At 43.8% G+C, this 20759-nt stretch overlaps 1 protein-coding gene across 1 annotated transcript in view; it reads right to left on the bottom strand.

Moving 5' to 3' along the window:
* The window catches only part of COL22A1 (collagen type XXII alpha 1 chain), a 148023-nt gene that overhangs the window by 77593 nt on the left and 49671 nt on the right, over window positions 1-20759 (bottom strand). Inside the window, exons 7-14 of the mRNA XM_044452856.1 lie at window positions 20570-20650; window positions 19174-19287; window positions 17983-18027; window positions 17160-17204; window positions 15573-15611; window positions 3752-3805; window positions 1887-1940; window positions 523-576 (exon numbers count right to left, since the gene is read on the bottom strand). Of these exons, the coding sequence (XP_044308791.1) occupies window positions 523-576; window positions 1887-1940; window positions 3752-3805; window positions 15573-15611; window positions 17160-17204; window positions 17983-18027; window positions 19174-19287; window positions 20570-20650 (486 nt within the window). The remainder of the gene's footprint in view (window positions 1-522; window positions 577-1886; window positions 1941-3751; window positions 3806-15572; window positions 15612-17159; window positions 17205-17982; window positions 18028-19173; window positions 19288-20569; window positions 20651-20759) is intronic.

The raw sequence follows: 20759 nt of genomic DNA, 5'->3' as shown, positions 1-20759 counted from the left end.
ATTGAACACATGCTCACATTTCTTTTACTTCCTATGTTCTAATTTGCGCAAATTTCCTCCATAGAATGAATCAGCTCCAGTTTAGTCTATGGTGGAACACTGTGCTCAACAGGACTTACGGGGACATTTGTTCTGCTTGATTTGTTCAAATTTCCTATTCTCAAATGAGATTGGGCATCAGACATAAGTGGAGCAGTGTTCACAAAATCCAGATGCTCCTGGACCTCACTCATTCATCTACTCCTCACTCTCTTCCAATTATGCTGATAGGAATATTCAAGCTGGTGCCAAGGAGTGGACCTTTGCCCTGTACAAATCCGGAAAGCTGTACCAGAAGCTTCACACCAGCATCTGCCCGTGTGCAACTTGGGGTGCTGTTCTGAAGTGCTGGCTCAGAGCAGAGAATCAGGTTTCCACTCACAACATGGTCCAAGTTGTAAAGATGGCACCAAGTGCATGTAGGACTTATTTTGCTTATTGACCACTGGGCAGGTTAAGTAAAGGTATAGGATCATGACTCACAGGTGCTCCAACGTAACCTTGACGTCCTGGGGGACCTGGCTGGCCCTCTGTTCCCTGCAGGTGAGGAGAATATAAAGGAAGAGGAGGGAGGGGGAGACAGAAGACCAGGATCATCACTCAAACTCAGGGTAGCTCACATGTAAGAGAAAACAAAGGAGGTGGATCTCTTCTTCTGACCTTCATCAGGATAATCAGTCCTGTCTGGATGGCAATTCCACAAGCCAGTAAGCAAACTGCTTGAAGCCATGCAGGGGGAGAGGAGATGTATGCACCATGCATCATTCTTTATGTCTCAGGATATATATTGTGGCTGAGCTATTAGGGGCCAGTGGATGCAAATACAGAACATGCTTTTTTGTCCATGTGATGGTTGCAACCATCTGGAATAACGCCTTCCATATGAAACATCCATTTAGAGAAATATAGCGCATGTTTTCTAGAGCAACTTCCCCCAGATTGGTTCCCTCTAGATGCTTGGGGCTACAACTTCCAGTTTCCTTGGCTGTTGACCACGCTGAATGCGGCTGTTGGAAGTTGGCATCTAACACATCTGGAGGACACTGGACAGGGTGGTGAAACATGCAACACCCACTAGATCTATGCTATGACTGCATAAAGAAAGGAATATCACCTGTCTTGGTGGACAGGAAGACAAACCAGTGTGGCACCCCGTACCTCTGGGTGCTCTCCACTGGCCCTCTTTGCCAAATTCAGCAGCATTGAACGGTCAGGGTGCAATGACGCTAAGCCAATCAGAGTAGCAAGAGGAAATGAAAACACTGAAAACATCATGGGAATGTTGTTAGTACTGTGCACACACGGACGTAAAAGAGATAGCAAGAAGTTGCTGCCCACCAAATGTGGATCATGGTGAAAAGGTGCCCCCAGGGGACCCAATCTTTCTGTGAATTGCTCATACACTATTCCCAAATGGACTAGATTATTGGCAGTTCCACTAATTTATCTCGCTTTGACTGTTGTTACCCTTGCAATGAGCGTATGTGATCACTGAAAAATATATGTTCAAAATAAATCAAGGGATGGAAAGGAAAGCCAAAGGACAAATACAGATAGGATGAGATAGATGCAGACTGCGGTGGCACGAACACAGCCAATGCAGAAAAGTGTCTTTGTTTCTGTTAGAGCTGGAAGCCACACTCAGCCTAATAACCAGATCAATAAGTGAGTAACGATCATCCTGAAATAAATTATATGCTTGTTTTCTTTCTCTAGCTATTGCATCTTCATCACTTTTAATACCAGCAAGTTTAATGTGTGTTATTGTCGTATGTTACATTGGGAGAGCTTTGACCTTGAAAAGCAGCCCAGAAATACTTTAAGCAGATCAATAAATATTCAGTCACCTTTGGCCCAGCTGGCCCAGGAAGTCCAACTGCTCCAGGAAGTCCAGGCTCTCCCTCAAAAAAGAAAACAAAACATGTTCTTTGCAAGTATTTGCATAGATGTTTTAGACATTATTTAATTCTAAAATCATATCCTAAATCAAATATAACACAAGAGGAGGTGCCTTATTCTGAGAAAGATGTGTGATTGATTTGTGCTGGACAGTTGATTTGGTTTTCTTGTTGGGTCAGTGACAGCATAAAAAAGATTGATTGGAGACCTTTCAAAGAGTCTGGGCAGAGAGATGTTTCCCATTCTTGCAGTATAACATGGTCTTCCATTGACTTACAGCCAACAACCAAACAAACAGGTATAGTAAAACTAGTGCCATCCAGCTATTGTGGATGAAAACCCCAATATGCCCTAGTCAGCATGACTAAAGGTCAAGAAAATATCTGAAAAGCACCAGAACACCAACTTCTAAGTGAGAAGAAACATCAGGCATAGACCAGAGGGAGTAACACTTTCCATTTGCAAACATCAATGGAAGCTTCCAGCTGAATATCTTAATATCTAGAATAGGAGACTGTAAAGCAGAAGCAGATCATTTAATAACTGATCGCATTAACCATATTACTGTGGACATGAATAGAGGGATGCTGCGGCACAGTGGCTTCATGACACTGGAACTGTCGATCAGAAATGGTTGGCACTCCAGCAGTTCAAGCCCAGCTTCATGGGATGGAGTGATCTTCCATCATCTGCCCCTAGCTCCTGCCCACCTAGCAGTTCAAAAGCATCCCCATCTGTGAGGGGATAAATAAGGACTGCCACACCTCAATGGGAAACCTGCTGGCTTCATTCATGAAGAAAACAAGCACCAGAACCAGATCTCCCTCAACATGCTCAGCAGAAGATCAGCTGGGAAAAGCCCCGGATGAACTGACTTCAACAAGCCAGGGTGACTTAATTTATATTGTTAATTTATATTATTCTATTTTGAAGTTTATTTATGGTTGTGAGCCACCCCGAGGCTTCAGCGAATAGGGCGGCATAGAAGTCTCCTAAACAAACAAACAAACAAACAAGAATGTCACAGGCCAACAGGTGCTAAGCTGTTTTGCCCTCCATTGTGCAGTGGCACAATAACAGACTAGCAACTGCAGGCAGCAGAACATCTATGTTTAAAACATTGTAGACTCCCTGGCAATAAATGGCATATGCTAAAATAAATGTGGACATGAATCATGTGACTATAGTATGCATATGTGTTAAAGATTAAACAAAATGTCACTGAAAATGGAAGCTTACAAGGTAAGAGTAGCATGGTGTTCAGCCAAGTCTATGCAAAGTTTTCTGAGGATGGTCTTTTTTGGCCATTAGAATGAACCATCCAGGGATTGCTCCAACACAGTCATCAGATCCTGGCCACCCTGTGTTTCTTTTGCATTAGGTTAATTTTGCAGCATTGCTAAAAATGTATCCTTGGGTTGTTTGTTGGTATGCGCAAACAAGGCTCGCTTCCAGATCCCACCTGAGCTCATTCCTTTCAGTCCCTTCACTTTCAGCTGGCAAACTCCTGCTGGCATGGAAACCAACAGCTGAGCTTCAAGTTGTTCCCAGTGCAGGGACAGCGATCCAGTGAATGGCAATAGGCATTCTCCCTGTGAGCATCCGACAGCAGTTAATACATTTGCATTTGGCTGCCTGTCTTGGCCAGGAGACAAAATTTCTGGGGTTATTAACTTGCTGCCATTTGTTTCAGCTGCAGTCAAAATGGCAACACTAATCCCCAAGACATGCTCCATTCAGTGCATGTTGATTGGCAGCACTTGGATGATGCTGTAAGAAAATGGGATTACAAGGGAAGAAGATAAAAGCTTACCATTGCTCCTTTGGCACCATCCCGCCCTGGGATGCCGGGTGCACCAAGGGAGCCCTGAAATAATAAGAATGGCCATAGTAGCATTCATGGGCAGCCATCATCAGCATAAAATCAGCACTGAAAATGCTCACACAACATATGCATAGCAGGTCTAATCACTTCCGCCCCGAGCGACACCAATTTGCGCTCATGCAAATTTGCGCTCCCAGTCCTTGGTATCAAACACTATTAGTGAAATGCTTTCAGAGCGGCATCTGGGACCATGATAGTGTGCTGCCTGGAAAGACCCCCCCCCCTTTCTCTGCCACTTGGGCAAGTCCAGAGAAGGCCACTGGTAGTCATAGAATCATAGAATGGTAGAGTTGGAAGGGGCCATGAAGGCCATTGAGTCCAACTGTTGCAGGGCACCACATTACACCATCCCACTCAGAGGGCTGTCAAGGTTCTTCTTGAGTGTCCCACGTATGGCAGCTGGTTCCACTGTTGTTTTGCTGTGATGGTGAGGAAGCTTTTCCTGATGTCCAGCCTGAATCTGGGTTGTCGCAACTTGAATTGATTATTCCATGTCCTACACAGATGTAGATTGAATGGTTGGCCCTTCTCCTTCCTTGCATTTCTGCATCAGTCCCACTGTGCACACACTGACACGGCAGGGAGGGTGTGGAGGGAAGTCCCATGGCTGGAAGGAGGCTAAGCAGTCAATCTTCTCCCTGAGAGCTAGGTGTCTTGATGCAAGGAGTGTTCAATAATAAAGATGGAGGAATAGTCTGTCTGTTCCATGGTCCCCCACCTGTATCCTGCACTGATGTTCTTCATACAGTATCCTCGGATGTTGTGGTTGTCCCACTGCTCCCAGCATCTCCCCCATGGAGTTACCGGCCAAGACATCTCAAGGACCACAAGTTGCCCACCCTGATTTCCAGGAGATGTTTTCATGAAGCTCCAGAAGTGGATTAACTACTGTACTAGGTATGATCGTCACTGCATATTGTTTTTGTGTCTTTAAAAAGAAAAAGTGCTATACTTTATTATGCTAAAGCCTTACAAGAGACCCTTGCTACAGTAGCTAGCAGGAAACATTCAGAAATTCCAAGCTTTCATACAACTGGTGTCGGTGCTATTAACCCACAGTTGTTCAGCTAGGCATTAACAACAAATATTTTCTTTTCTTGGCTTTTTGAAGAGATTGTTACCTTTTCTCCTCTCTCACCCATCAGTCCAGGCAGTCCTTGGAGCCCTCTTTCGCCCTAGAACAGCAAAAAGGGAGAGGGTCACACAGTGCTCTAAGTTATACTCATATCCTTAAATGGACCGAAGGAATAAAGATGAGCCACAAATTTCAGGATGCCTGATAGCAAATTGCCTGCTTATGGAACATACCAGCAGTGAAAAACAATATGCATATACATGAACAGCAAAATATGCATCACAATGTAGTTCAGGCAATAGTAAAAAAATTCTCTAAGGCAAGGACTGAATCATGTTCCCCTCCAGGACACCCAAAAAAGTGTGGGATTTGGATTGTTATGCAGTATGCCTGGCTCACTTTCCACTCTCACTTCCAATATATTTTGCCATTCTTTGGGTAGAAAGATGGGTATCCGTCAATCAAGCAGGCCAGCAAGGAAAGAAATTAATAAATAAAAATGAGGATGAGGGAGAAGATGAACCTGCTTGCATTTTGGTTTGAGCATATTTAATTTTGCATTTATGGAAGAAAAGGGAATAGCTCCCCTGTCCTCCTCCTCCTCTGAATTTTTTTTTCAGAATTTTATGCTAATAGTGGGAATTGCATCCATTTCTGGGCATGAAGCACACAAAGTTTCAGAAGGATAGGTTCAGGAGCTCTAAGCTAATATGACTGAAATTCTGTCTGAAGCTTTTCTTGAAATATATAAGCCACAGTGGTGCTGGAAATAAAGATTGTTCGATGTAGAACAGGACTGATTAAATAATTGAGAAGGGAAAATAAGGATTTGAATTCATTATGAATAGAACTTGGAACCAGTGCACCCGTCTTCAGCACAGAAGCATCAGTAGCTGCCAGTCAGTGTTGACAATGCTTGGCTAAATGGACCAACAGACTGAAGGCGGTAGCAATCCAGGATTTATTTCCAGCTCTGCCTGGAGATTCCAGGAAGCAAACTTGGACTTTCCATGGGCAAAACACGTTCTCCATCACTCGGACCTACAATCTCCTAACACAATCCCTACAAACCTAACACAGAACCTCAAAATCCCTACTTGCTTGAGAGAGAATGACTTAACAACTGAAAAAATGAAAGCTGGCTGAGAAAAACTATTCGATATAACTCCCTCAAATCACACTGATTGGAATATCCTGGTAAAATGTGTCCTATAGTTAGACTTGGCAGCCCACACTTTTCATCCATGAATGCTAAGAAACAAAACAAAAAATGCTCTAATTCTGGAGACAGACTGTCTGGCTTTCTGAAATCCAGATCACAGACAATCTGCAGGGTCCATATTCTGTTGTGGCCAGAGGAATCTGGGCCAGATTGCAGCTCACCCTGGGAAGCACCGGAACAGTCCAATGGGATCTGACTCAGCTTGGCACAAATCTAATGCAGATCCTTGGATGAGGGTGTGAAAAACATCCCTTGGAAAAGGCTGCCACCCTTATCAATACCGCTTTTCCTTCTGTTGACATTCCTCATGGGCTTTGTCTGAAGAACATCTAGGTTTAGGAATTTGCTTTAGGGAAAACAGGTGAGAAGCTATGGATGGCCAAGAGCCCATCCCAGAAAGAGTAGCAATGTTCCAAAGGAACGGTTCTTATTCATTTGCTTTAAAGTGAACATTTGATAGCAACTCAATGGAAAGGGACATGGGCTAATTAGGACAAACCCTGTGTCTCTCTGAATGCTGTTCTTCCATCCTGGCTTAATTTTCTATTGATGGGCTTTTTTCTTCTATTATTACTTTGCCCATCCTCAATGGAGATGCAATGTCCACCCCGCTGGATGCAGCAATTACAAATAACCAGTATTCACATCTGCTCAGAAGCTCTGCCTTCCCCTTTTCTCTTCCAAAGGATGACTGAACAGATGAATCATTGCTTGGATGTGAATAAAAACCTAGGAACTGATTTCCATCCTCATCTAGAGATGACATGTCCTAGTTTGGCCGCTGGGGTTTACAAAGGAAAGGCAAGACAAGAGCTGGATGAACTGGGAATGAGTGAGCGGCCGAAGATCCTTGCAGAAGAGACTTCCCAGGAGCCTTAGATGGAACAGTTTTGAGACTGAGACCATTCAAGACCACAGGAAGTCAATCAGTCTGGCTTATGGTTGCCAGAATCCAAATCAGGAAACTCTCCTGGGCCTTTTGCAGCTGTGCCAAAGAGTGAATTTAGGCAGAATCTGCCAGTTCTTGAGCACGAGAGTGGCACTTGTTCATATTTTTTCTGCCAATATATGCTTTTTTGCTTGCCCCTGCCCCAAAATGTGCAGGTGCCAATCTACAATTGTCAAATAATCAGTACAATGTCTATACAATTAGTACAAATCTATTTCCCTGTTCCTGAGCCCAGCTGAAATCACCACAATAGCCAACAAAAATGGATTTTCTCAGCAACAATATATCTGTATGTTTATTATTATATTTATATCCTGCCTTTTTTTTCCTTACAAGGAACTCAAGCTGGCTTACATCATTCTCTTCCTCCTGTTCTCAATCTTATCCTCACAACAACAACCCTGTGAGGTAAGCTGGACTGAGAAGCTGTGACTCGCCCATGGTCACCCAGTTGTTTCCATGGCTGAATGGGGACTGGAACCCAGAGCTCCTAAGTCCCACTCCTGTGCTCTTAACCACTATGCCACTCCGCTCTCTAATATATTAATTTGCAAAGTAATTTGGGTGGCTAAAAGGACAATGACGTCTCACTGGCTTTACAAGAGACTCTTGGTGAGGACAAAACCCAATAGAACTGGGTTTCTGGTGTGCATTGACCATTCCACCTGATTTTTGGACTGTCTTTCAGTGTATGGCTGTGCAGACTGTACTTCAAAATATATCACCTGGATTCAAATATGAGGGGCAACCCCCAGATTAAGCATGCTGTGGACAAGCTTTTTCTTGCGAAAGTAGCAATAACAGAGGAGTCAGAGGAGCTTGGGGAATGGGATAGCACAGAGATGAAATATTAGATAAACAGAATAGGGAGCTGTGATAAAAGAACGAGGACTATGTTTATGAACCTAATTGTGAGATAATTAGTGTGCAGGAGGGAGAAGGGGATTCTTAAGCAAATCTTCCCAGCTCATATTTCCTTTTAAAATTAATCAAATTGAGATTCCCTAAATTAAAAATTCTTCAATTATCCCAAATATGGGTGGCTAAACATCTCCTTGCATTCCAAAGGCAATTCCCACTAGAACCAACAGAGGATTCCCTTGAAATGTAAAAAGCAGTTCAGAAAGGTGGGGGTGGGGGGGCAGGAAGAGTTAAATTTCTACTCCCAAGCACTCATACCTGCAGTTCAAGTGAAGTGTTTAGCTCCTCACATAACAGCAGCAGCAAACTTTTCACAAACAGCATTCATGCAATTAAGCATCACATTTAGTTTGGCCCTGAGCTGTTACTATTTTCCAGTGAGAAACACTGGGGGACATTGGTGGAAGTATCTATTTTATCTGGTCAAGCACTAATGATTTTCACATTAGACCTTCTTAAAATATTCACTGCTCTGCATCGAAGTTACTGACTCTAAACTACCTCTGGATCATAGCTATTCCCTCCACATCTGATCCGACTCTCATCTATCTCTGTTTGGAGTGTACAACACGGCAGCCCTGTTTGCAAAGGTACCATGAACTCGACAGCAGGTTCTTGAAGTGGCTGCAATAAACATTAATGATGAATGCATGGAGATGTTCGTGCAAGCTACACCACTCATTGCTTACTTGAAAGCCAGGTGCAGGCATCTAATTGCTTAATTAGATTAAAAACCTATTAATAACTTGGCAGGTGCAGTGCCAGCGTGAGGTCTGAGTTGTGAAAAGAGGTAAAGTGATGCATCATACATAACATTGTCTTTGAACATTTGTCAACAAAGCGGGTAGGCAGCAAAAGCACCACTTCGCAATCATACTTTATCCTCATTTAAGCAGCTAACAAATGCAGGCGCTTTGTGTTTCTCCATTTGAAAGGTCAGCCTGTATATGAACAAGAGATAAACAGAACAGAGATCTCTGATAAAAGGACAAGGACTATCATTATGAACCTAATTATGAGATAATTAGTGGGGGAGAAGGGAATTCTTAAGCAAATTTTCCTAGCTCATATTTCCTTTCAAAGATAATCAAATTGAGATTCCATAGATTAGATATTCTTCATTTATTGCAGTTATGAAATGTTGAAATATGAATTTGTACACTCATGAATGCTGTTTTTTGAAGGTTTTGAGCTAAGGGAGCTGATGAGCTGATGAGCTGATATGTGTGCTCTATTAAAACGTATCAAAAAGATTGAAGACTTGGCTTAATTTTTTATATATTTTTTAGAAAGTTTAAATCTAATTTGCATGACAAAATGTTGCCACTTGGGGAATATTTATTTCTCCTCTATCTAAATCTGTTCCTTAGCATATCTTTTCTCTCATCACCCTACCCAAAACACAAGACAGTCTGCAACATTAAAACTCAGATATTTTGCAGGAATCTTACAGCTTAAAAATAAGCTATTTTACCAAAAAAAAAAAAAAAAAAAAAAAGACTCATGAAAGTAAAAGCAGCTCACTATTCATGAACAATGGAAATTAAGAACTTAAAATGCCTTTTAAACATTCAGAAGTGTTCCAAACTTCTCCCGAACCCAATTTCTCCCAGAATTCTTGCTTTCCAAAATGAATGAAGAATGAAGGACCGTTTGTCACTCCGTGAGGCATAAAACAAAACACAAAGGGGCCATTGACCACATTTAAGGCTGTTTGAATCAGGGTTCAGATCTGCACTGTTGATTTGGTCATGGGGAAAGAAACACATGAAATGAGGGCCCCAAACTTGGGGCAAATCATGTGTCCCCCATTCCTAGCCACAAGAGACATTTCTTTTAGAAATTCTCCCACTGGAAGCAGTATTAGCAGGGAATGGTACTGAGCAACTTTCTGCCACAACAAGAAACGGAATGATGGAAACAGGCACAGTTCGACCCATTCTTGCTGTTCCAAATTGCCCAGTAATTCGGATCTATAGCCAGGGCTCAGCATTCCACTGAGTGAGTCACAAGCCACACAAACCTCAATAAAGGCCTTTCAGAAAACCCAGGAGTCTATTAGGGAAACAAAAATAAATAGAGATAGAGCAACAGAACAACTGTACCATCTGATTACTTGTTTATGTCCACAGGGTCTTGCTAATAAATACGTAAATGCTGAACTCCATCTCCATGATGAAATCCTATGCAAAGCATTCATTTTTAAGGCAGGGGAATGGTTCTATAACAGAACCCAGATTTCTAACAAGGTAGACAAATAGCAGTGGCCATATTTTATACCACTCCCTGAACTTCTGTACCTAAGTGTGATGCAATACACCCCAGAATAATTCTTGTCATATTTATAACAATATTTCTAGTAATTTTCCTCTTTTAGGGATAGTGTTGGTTTTTTCCAGTTTCTTATTCTTCCAATCTTAATATCCCTTCATTTCAAGCTATGGTCTATTTTTCCAGGTTTTCATGAAAATTCGTACACATTTGTGCATAAACCTCTGTGGTCAAAAACCATGGGATCAATGACTTTCTATAGAAAATTGTTGGGTTCAAAACATGGTACTAGAAGAGAGCTTTATGAATACCCTGGACTGACAAAAAAAGTTGGTGCTAGATCAAAGCAAGCCAGAACTTTCCCTAAAAGCAAAAATGACAAAACAGAAGCTGCCATACTTTGGATGCATCATGGGAAGGCAAGAATCCCTGGAGAAGACCATCATGTTGGGGAAAGAAGAGGGAAGAAGATGAAAGGGAAGGCCAGCAATGAGATGGATGGTTTCCATCAAGGAAGCCAGAGCTGAATGGAGCTGTCATGGACAGGACCTTCTGGAGGGCTTTCATTCATGGGTCACCAAAAGTTAAAGACAACTTGGTGGCACGCAACAATAACAATGACAATACTATCTTAGGGCACAATCTAACTGGGATGTCAAGGGACTGAGGGTCACCTGTGGAGGACTAGATGGAAGCAAACGTCACGTCTTTGCACCTGCCAACCTGCAACTCAATTAATTGGCCGGCTTCAGGCATCTTACAATGCCACTTGGAAGCAGGAGGGAAGAAGGTTGAGGGGCTGCTTGGCTACCCAATATCTAGGCTGTACCTTCCACTCCCTGCTCCTTGGAACACCCCTTAAATCCCTTCTCTGAAGTAAGTCCTGCAAATACAGAGGCAAAGCCTGCGTGGTTCTTTCTGGGCTGGCTATGGAGGGTTGCAGGGTTCTCCAGATGCCTCGTAACTGGTTGTCAAATGGATCTGATGGCCATCTAAACAACTGGTGGGTCATAGAACTGCATGACACAGTGCACTTGCATGGTGTTGATACGCAGCTAAGATACAGACAATTCAAGTCTATCTATAAATAGCCGTCTTGAGTGTGACAACAGAGACATTCTCAGCATCTGGAAAACCACATCTCTGGGACTAAGACATAGACAGGAAATAGGATCCTGTCAGGATAAGAGGAGCTCTGCTTAATTAAATGTACTATCCACACATTTTGTCTCCTACACCCAAGCACCACTGAAGGAAACCCCACCATGAAAGTATGAGATTTCAACACCAAAATTTCCCCTGCACAGCTTGGCCTCCCTCTGGCTGGTTGATGCTGCAATTGGATCTTTCCTGGATCAGAAAGCACAATCATTCTCTGCTCCTTCCTGCCCTCCAGCCTGTTCAGTGTTCAGATTTAAACAGAATTCTGGCTGAGTTTTAATACTAAAGTCTGTCTCTTGCTTCCTGAATGCAGCATTTCACACCGCACCTACTGTTGCTTGAAAGAAGCAAGTGGGAATGATCGCCGCAGTCCCGAGTCAGCCAGCAGGGGTCAGTGCATCCCAGGAAGAAGTGCGCTGTCCGGCTGAGGGAGGGAGCAGGGAAACAGCTGCACGACTCTCAAGATGATGTAAAGCGAAATAAAACAGTGAGCGAGCAAGCCCTGCGACGCCTGCAGTGCTCAGAGATCGGCCGCTGTGATACACAATTATGCGATCTTGAAACAATTATGTGCTTGTTATTCAGGGTCAGTGACTCAAATGAAAACCCTCTAATTACAGCATTTAAAAGAAAAGCTCGACCAAACCGCAGTTCCCTTATCGAAGCAGTTCCTTATCAAAGCGTGGAACTGTGACTCCCAAGAGAGAGCATTATTATTTTGAATCCCAGAGGCCCACGACAAGGACTGCTTCCCATGTTACAGTGCGATGAGATAGGATTTCACCTGCGATTTTTCTTTTCTCAGAAAATTCAAAGGGAAAACAAAGGATGTGAAACTGGCAAGAGGAGAGGAGAGGAGAGGAGAGGAGAGGAGAGGAGAGATATTTTGTAAGCAGCTGTTTGGGACAATGGTGGAATCACAGAATCATAGAATAGTAGAGTTGGAAGGGGCCAAGAAGGCCATCGAGTCCCTCCCCTGCTGTTGCAGGACACCAAGCCACACCATCGCACTCAGATGGCTGTCCAGGTTCTCCTTGAATGTCTCTAGTGTGGGAGAGCCCACTCGGGGGAACATGACAGTTGCATCTTGCTCCATGTAGGGCTGACTTGGAAACCTATCTGGCAACTTCACTTGGCAGAGAACGCTGTGGGAAATCCAGTTATGCCCTGAAATAATTCCATCATATGGGCTGCTTGCTACTGCACCAAGGAGAGACCTAGCTGAGCAAGCGAGGAGGGCCCTCAGCCAAGCAAGCATGCCCGGCCAAGAGGCCCATGGGCTTGATCCTCCTCTCTGCCTCATAGCCTTTTGCTCTGGCCCAGATAGTGGCATGGTGAGGAGGAGGAGTGCTTAGTGCCACTGCCTACCTGCTCAGTGCATCTCAGCCTGTCAGGTGGGCCATGATGACCAGGAGGAGGAGAAATAGCAGCTGGTGGCAACTACAGTAAAAGGCAGGTGACTAAGGGGAATTGCTTGGAGGGACCCTGCTCAAGGGCCCATAGAAACCTGGAGCCAGCACTGGCTTCTCCTACACAGAAAGGTGTCTGGCCTTGGAAGCAGGATTCTGTAGAAGCCTAAAGCTGCCAGCAGCCTGTGCCCAGGCTGCCTAAATGTTTAATACCACTCCATGAGCTTCCCACCAATATCCACCTCCAAGATGTTGGAAAGCGCTTTCTCTGCAGTGAGACCAAGGCATTAGAGCATCTTCCAAGGGAGATCCCCAACGACTCTCTCCTTTTCATGGCCTTCCATTCCCATGTGAGTGAACTTCTGCTTATTATGCTGAAGGTCACCCAGGGGGAGCATGTGTAGAGAAGACAGTCTTCCATTTGAAGGGATGCCAGCTCTAGTGGAAGGGCTGCCCTGCCCCATTCCAGATTAACAATAAAGTAGTATAAAAATGCTCACTTGCCGGTGGTTAGCACCTGAACCTCCATGCCCACAGGTCCTCTACTCACAGCCTCTCCAACTGTGGTACAATATGCAGTATTTGTATTATTTGTGCTTGTAGGAGAACAGTGATTCCTAAATTTGTATCTAAACATAAATATTACCTCATGTGCTATCAGTACAAATCGTTATCTTCTCCCACCCCCTCAATTGCCATTACTAATAAGCGGACAGCCTACATCTTTAGCACAGTAGAAAACAGAAATATGTAGGAAGTTTTTCCGGGCAATGCTCACATGTGGCACTGCACATGAAGGGTTTAAGCACTGGAGACATGTAGCTCTCGCCATAACTTGAAAGGATGGATTGGTCTTCTATACTTTTGGCAGTTCAAAACATGAAAAGCAGCAGAACATGGATGAACAGATCCCATCCATCCTTTCTGCAATGACAGAAGCGATCTACAAATCATTGCCAGGGCTTTAGGCCGGGCACCCTGGTGCCAGCACACTTACGCTCCTGCCTTGCTTGACTACCACGGCTTATGGCACCTTCTGCCAAGAGGGCAGTTCTTTCTCTGCCGAGTGCAGTATCCTGACATTGCCTAGAGACATAGCATTATTTGGAGCCCCAGCTCTGAGATGGCAAGAACTTGGAGATGGGACTTTAAGCAATCCTATGGCCCCCTAGATGGGACCAGGAGGCCACTCTAAATCCTCCCTACTGCTTTTACTCACGATGTGCAAGAAGAGGATAACTCTTGCAGTGGCACATTTCTGAAGACACTGGGAGAATGTTTCTCTGAGAGACCAGTGGTCTGTTCTGCAAGCATTTGATAATATTGCTCTGGCAACAGTGAAATACCAGGCAAAATGTTATGATGTCCATGTTGTAGACTGCAAATTGGGTTTCTTTGTGATTTCTGGCATTTTAATGTTTGTCATACTTAAATTGCTCACATTCTTTTGTATCTCTTTCATCATTTTCATGATGGCCTCTGACTAAGACAAATGCAAGTGAAACTGGCATATAGTGACTGAACTATCTGACATTTCAATTGGCCAAATTCAGTATTCTATTTATTATTCCTAATATTAATAGTAAAGGTAATGGTAATACTAATATTGAGAATTCACTGCAACATTCAGAGCTGTCAGTTTCAGTGGGTGACTGAGTTCTAGTGTGTGCTTTGGTGAGAAAGTACAACCATTGGTTATGTTCATATGAAATGCAAATGGAAAACATTTTTCCCCATTCTCACTAAGGGAAAACAGGGATCAAGTTATGAAACCCGCAGGAACGGGAAACTTATTTTGCTGTTTTAATCAGGTGGAAGATTGTATTCCTGGGGAGAGGTAGAAGTGTTTAGTCAGTTGGCAACCCATTTTCCTGCTCAGAAAGAATTTCTGGAGAATTTCAAAGGAGAAACAAAGAATTCCATTAGCAAAACATTCTTTAAAAAAATCCATCCATCCCTTGAAAGCAGAAGAAAGTTTCTTCCAGTGCAAAACAAGCACCCACACCTGATGTCAGAACAAAAGAAAAGGCCAACAGTGTCAGGTAATAATTCATCTAGAAAGAGAGTGAGAACAGGCCTACATTGCAGATACAGCTGAATGCTCCACAGATTCAAAACCTCTTTGAGTTTTGAAGAGAAGCTCAGTTCTTTTGCCAGGGGGAAAAGGGAGGGTGAGGGGATAAAAACAGCAGCAGCACCTGGCAGAAACACAGCTCTGCAGGGATGCCAATTCCGTCACTCAGACATTGACCGAATATGGCAAGGAAGCACACCTTTTCTGCTGGCGCTTCCATGCCAAAAATCCTAGTTTTCTTGTTGAAAGGTGGTCTCAGGAGCTTTCTGCTGGGGTGAAGGCCAATCAAACACAACACACTGCCTGGAAATCAGATCACTTTACCCATTTTGCACAGAAACAAGAGGGATTTTGATCAGATACAGCATTTGATATTCAGGTAAAACTTCACACTTGCTATTGGCTTGTTTTCAAGGTAAACTAATTAATCACTCGGGTATTTTTAAAGCACTGACTAGGACTGCCAAGATGCAAGCTCAAGTCTTTGTTCAGGGACAAAGCTCACCAAGAAGCCAGACAACATTTTTCAGGCTACCATATCCCATAGAATTGTCCAGAAGATAATGACAGGAGGAAGCATATGTGCCATCCTACAAGTTTGCCTTGCGGAAAAGTCTGGGTAAAAGCAAAATAACAAAACAAAGCAGTAAATAAAGTGTAACTATACCTTTTCTCCTTTCCCTCCATGGCCAAAGGCTGCACCACCCTATTGGAGACAACAAACCCATCATTAGCTATGTTTTGACACATTCTAAGGTCCAAAACACACACAAGTGCATGCACGTGAACACACCCCAGAATGGAAATTGTTAATTTAGGGCACAATCCAGTAGGGATGCCTGTAGGTCTCTGAACTCAGAAGATTAGAGGCATCCTATGAAAGGTGGGAAGGACATGAAAGCAAGGATTACCTTTGCATTCCTTGCGCCAGCATCTCAACTAGGATGGCCAACTGGCTGTTTAACTGAGGCACTTTTGGAGTTTGAGGCACTGCCAGGATACCTCATATCTTGGCAGCACCTAATTCCTCCTCTTCCCAGTGCCAGGACACCCTATAAATCCTCCTCTGTGGGCACTCTTGAACCTTTTGAGATGCAGCTGGTATAGAAACATTGAACATAGAAACAGAGTGAATCAGAAGGGTCCTCCCGGGTCATCTAGTCTGACCCCCGGCTCCAGCCGGCTCCGCTCACAACATGCCCACCATGTGCATGTCCAGCCTATGTTTGAACACCCGCACCGATGGGGCCTCAACCACCTCCTGAGGAAGCCCATTCCACACCCAGGTTCTTTCTGTTTCTCTGCAATGGCAGGGAAGGGTGCTGTGAGCACCAAGTGACAGATACAAGGTCAAAGCCATTTTCCAACCTTGTCACTGGTCTCCAAAACAATCCAGTGACCAGCTATGCTGTCTATTGGCCATGGGCTTATACTCTCCCTGTCCAGGTAGACCAATGGAAAAGAAAGGGGTGTGGCTTAAGGACCCTATAACTGGAGCCACCAGAGATACAAAAAGAAAGCAAAACAAGTCCTTTTGAAGATATTGAATTGCTCCTCTGACCCAGAACGACAAAATGACTGATGAGGTTGCATAGACAACCAGATGCCATTGTCCTCTCTTAGGATCATATCAAACTGGAAGGAACCCGGAGCACCTTTGGGGGAAACTTTCTGAAAGTCCTGCACCGTCCCCACCCAATCACATCAGTGTGAAGACAACTGTCCCATGTTCAAATGGATCCTGGAAAAGTTGCCATATAGATGCAGCACTGAACATAGGAAGTTTCTTCAGTTTCTTTTAATCCATAAACAGTAGAGCAGCCTTCCCCAACCGTGTGCCTTCCAGATGTGTTTGGATTGCAACGTCCAGAATTCCCAGCCAATGGCCCTGCTGGATGGAAATTATGCGCGTTGTGGTCCAAATGCCTCTGAAGGCCACCAGCTTGGAGAAGGCTGCAGTAGAGGACTGGATGAGATCACCTGATGGCCTTGCAGAGTTTGGAGCAGCAGTGCTGAAGAAGAGATATACATTGATATAATCCTAAGAAGCATCTGTATCCATCTTTCCTCTGAGATGTTTGACAAATGATCAGACGTATGGCATTTAGCAGCTCCAAGTCAGAATTCCTGTTGTAGGATTGCAGTTGAGCAAAGGTTTCTCCAAATATATGAACTGGAGCTACTCTGGGTTCTCAAGAGCACATGCTTCCATTAGGATAACTCAAAGTGACTGGCTTCTGGCATAGTTTCTTACCGGTTCTCCCTTTGGGCCAGGAAGTCCTATTGGTCCAATTTCCCCCTTAACAAAAGGAAATAATGTTAGCTCTGGTGTATAGAATGCAATGATTCCCTGCTCCCCCTGGATTTTAGTAGACCAACTAGGCAATGTGATCAGCACATGTTTCTGAATTATATTCTTCCCTCTCCAGCACTGGACTTCAAGAAACAAAATGAAACAGAGATCTCATTTACACAGCTTAGAAGGTATTTGCTTCCCTTGGTTGAACAGATTGCAAAAATAGAGAATACGCAAGCAGAGAATACCAGAGGGAGCAGTTTTATAGTTATCCCCATGGGGATTCATTCATGTGCTCGGCAAAGCTACTCAGCTGCTGCTAGAAAGAACGACAACTGCTCCCACTGTTGTCCAGTCTGTTTCTTCACATGGCATGGGTTGTCCCCATGGGTTGATCCATGCTATGTGAAGATGCTTGACCAGTGCAGGGATAAGCTTTCTCCCCTCTCCACTATCAGTTAAGGCCAGGGATTCGAGACTTGTAGAAATCCTGCAAAGCCCCACTCAGGCCTGTAACAGATTGCAAGCTTTGTGCTAGTTCCCCCTTCATTTCATGGGAAAATCTGCATGCATTTTTGACCAACAAGTACATAGAATGCATAATATAATGCAGATATATTTCTGTTCTTCCCAACACACAATACTGAAATCCCAAATTCAGTGGTAATATCTAAGATCACTTATGAATGTATCTAGATATTTTTGTTTTCTCCAGTTTAAAGAGCATAGAAAACAGCAAGAGAAACAAAAAGAAGCTTTTTGTTCCTCTGAAAATACTAACCTTCTGGCCTTTTAAACCTTCAAACCCAGGAGGGCCTCTCTCACCCTGAAATGAGAGATAAAGAAAAATTAATGGACACAAGTGATCATGGCTTCTGTCACATGTAAAATCTCATCTTACATCACTTATAAAATGGTTCTTCAAGAAGGGTTGGATTATGCCATCCAAGTGGAGCCTCATTATAAGCCATGCAGTGGTAGCACTTTCAAGTTCTCCATCCACTTTGAAGAAGAGTCAGGCTGCACCCGACTCCATTAATCTGTCTGCACCTCCTACTGCCTTTCCTAACCTGGTACCAGAATTTCTGGACTTCAGCTGAAAACTTGTAAACTCTTTGGGGCATGGACATGCCTTTCCCTGTCTATGCTGTCAAACACCAAGACTTTCTTGGTATCTTGTGTGCTATATCAACCAACATCCTATCAAGGAAGCACCTGTGATGAATTGCTAGGGATGCTTAGATATAAGCCCCATGTGAAGGCAAAGAATGTTTCCTCTTCCTCTTCCTCCTTCTCCACAACTGCTTTCCACACAAGCTGTTAAGGTAAAGGGAGGGCACTCCAAATGTGGAGCCCCAGCTCCAATCTCAGAGCACAGTTCTGAGGTCAGAGCTGGGATTCCATCTTTCCTGTGGCCATCTAGACTGTGTAGCCCCAAGAAGTATGCAGCCTTAAGAAGTCACATAGCTGTCATGCAATATATATTACCCTACATCAAAAGTTCCAAGGAAGGAAGGGAAGTTCCCTTTTCCTGAAATGAAGCTATTGCAATTTTTTGAGTGCCAGAAACACAGTAAAAACCAAAAACCAATAAAAAGTAATTCTACAATATGTTGACTAATTAAGAATTATGCTGTTTCTGAATAGATGCGCATAACACTAGTCTACTAATAAATAATTTTAACGTCTACCTTGAAAGAAGCAGAAGAGTGTGGAGATCTTTTGGAAACTTGTGCAAGGCAAAGTCCACCCCCCACCCCCGTTTTCCTCCAGTTCTACATGTCTGGCATTTGAATTGCAAGGTGCGGCATTCAACTTGAATATCTCTCTTTCTTCAAGCAATAGCACAGCATCTTTTCCTATACCTGAAGGCCGCAGTACAGATTGTTTTATCATTACTAGTACCAGTAGACAATACTCCATTAAAAATGTGGCTTCTAAGCTCTTCCCCACAACTGAATGAAGCACTTACCTTTTCTCCAGGTGGGCAGGAACAATTGACTGTCTTGATGTGTCCCACCTGTTCACTTGCAGGAGTGGGAGCTATTTCCGGGAGTGGAGCCTCTGTAATGACTGTCACTTGGCACTGTGTCCAGAACAGATAGGGGCCATACATATTAGAATGCAAGATGTGTTTTTATTTTGTCATTCGTTTGTTGTTTATTAATTATACTTTCAACCTTTCCAATAACAGAATAGTTACCGTAACTATTTGTACTTATCTAGCCTTGATACTCATAGGGCAGAATCCAAGGCCGCTTGCTTACAATGCATGTAAATCTTCAAATTCAGGGATTTCTGTGCATTCAAGGCATGAAGGGGGCTGGATGGAGGTCATTCCCGCTGCTGTTGCATCTCATGTCATTCCTTCATTCCAAATGGCCCCTTGATTTTGCACTTGGGGCTTGGAGAAGAAGAGGCTGGGGCACTGAGGGCAACAGCGTAAGGCAATGGCCACAGCCCCTCCCTGCACTGTGGGAAACCCCTTTTGGTGCTTTCCCAGTTGCATCCACGGGATGCCTGCGTGGTTCTTCCCAAACAAGGGAGCCCATGTGGCTCTTTCCAAACTGACTGTAAGGGAGCTGAGGTTTGTCTTTAGGAGTCCCAGTTCCAAGGTTGCAGGTCCTCAGCACTGGGGCACTGAAAAAAAACAGTTGGGAGGTCACTGAGGCCCCATCGGCGAGGGTGTTCAAGGATTGGCCAGACATGCACATGGCGGGCATGTCGTGAGCAGAGCCGGCTGGAGCCGGGGGTCAGACTAGATGGGCCCAGGAGGCCCATTCTGACTCACTCTGTTTCTATAACATTGTGCCCATCTTTTTCACTAATGTTTTAAACACACACACACACACACAAAACCCCTGAAGTCACCATTCTGTGATCCCCCCCCCCCCCCCGTGAAACAAAAATCCCAGGAGAAAACAATGGGACCAACAAGGATTTTTTTAAAGTGAATATTCGCACAACTGCTCTTCTCCTCTCTGCTCTGCTCTGCTTTTGTCCAGTTAACACATTTACTGAGATGGCTGTTCCACCTAAAATTGTAAATATTTAGAGAATATGTGGCACAGTTTAAGCTCATTCCAAACTCATCCTAAACAAGGTCTCCACAATGTAGCACCACCACCATTACTCATTACATTATTTTTTAAAATATCAAAATAAAATTTACAGCACCATTCTCCTTAAATGTATCCTGTTGGCAATTAATGTGAGCATCTGGTAGAGATCATTATGCAAGTCTCTGTTCCGGATAGATTTCACTGAGTCATTGCTGTATATGTGTGCATGCACTCACGTGTGTGTGTGTGTGTGTGTGTGTGTGTGTGTGCGCAAGCGCTAAGATGCAGGTATACAATGAAACTTACGGGTCCAGTTGGGAGATCACAGCAAGTTTCCAGCTCTGCATGTCGTGAATCACAGTATATAACCATCCGCTGAAGGTCAAACTGTGAAAAGAAGGAAATCATTCAAGTCACCTCTGAGAGAAAGCGATCTTTACACCAAATAAAGATGGGATGGTGTGACTTGGTGACCTGCACCAGCAGCGCGTTGGAC

This window comes from Varanus komodoensis, unplaced genomic scaffold, assembly GCF_004798865.1.
Source record: "Varanus komodoensis strain SLA01 unplaced genomic scaffold, ASM479886v1 scaffold75, whole genome shotgun sequence".
NCBI lineage: Eukaryota > Metazoa > Chordata > Lepidosauria > Squamata > Varanidae > Varanus > Varanus komodoensis.
The sequence above is the reverse complement of the archived record's forward strand: the minus strand, read 5'-3'. Positions and strand labels throughout refer to the sequence as shown.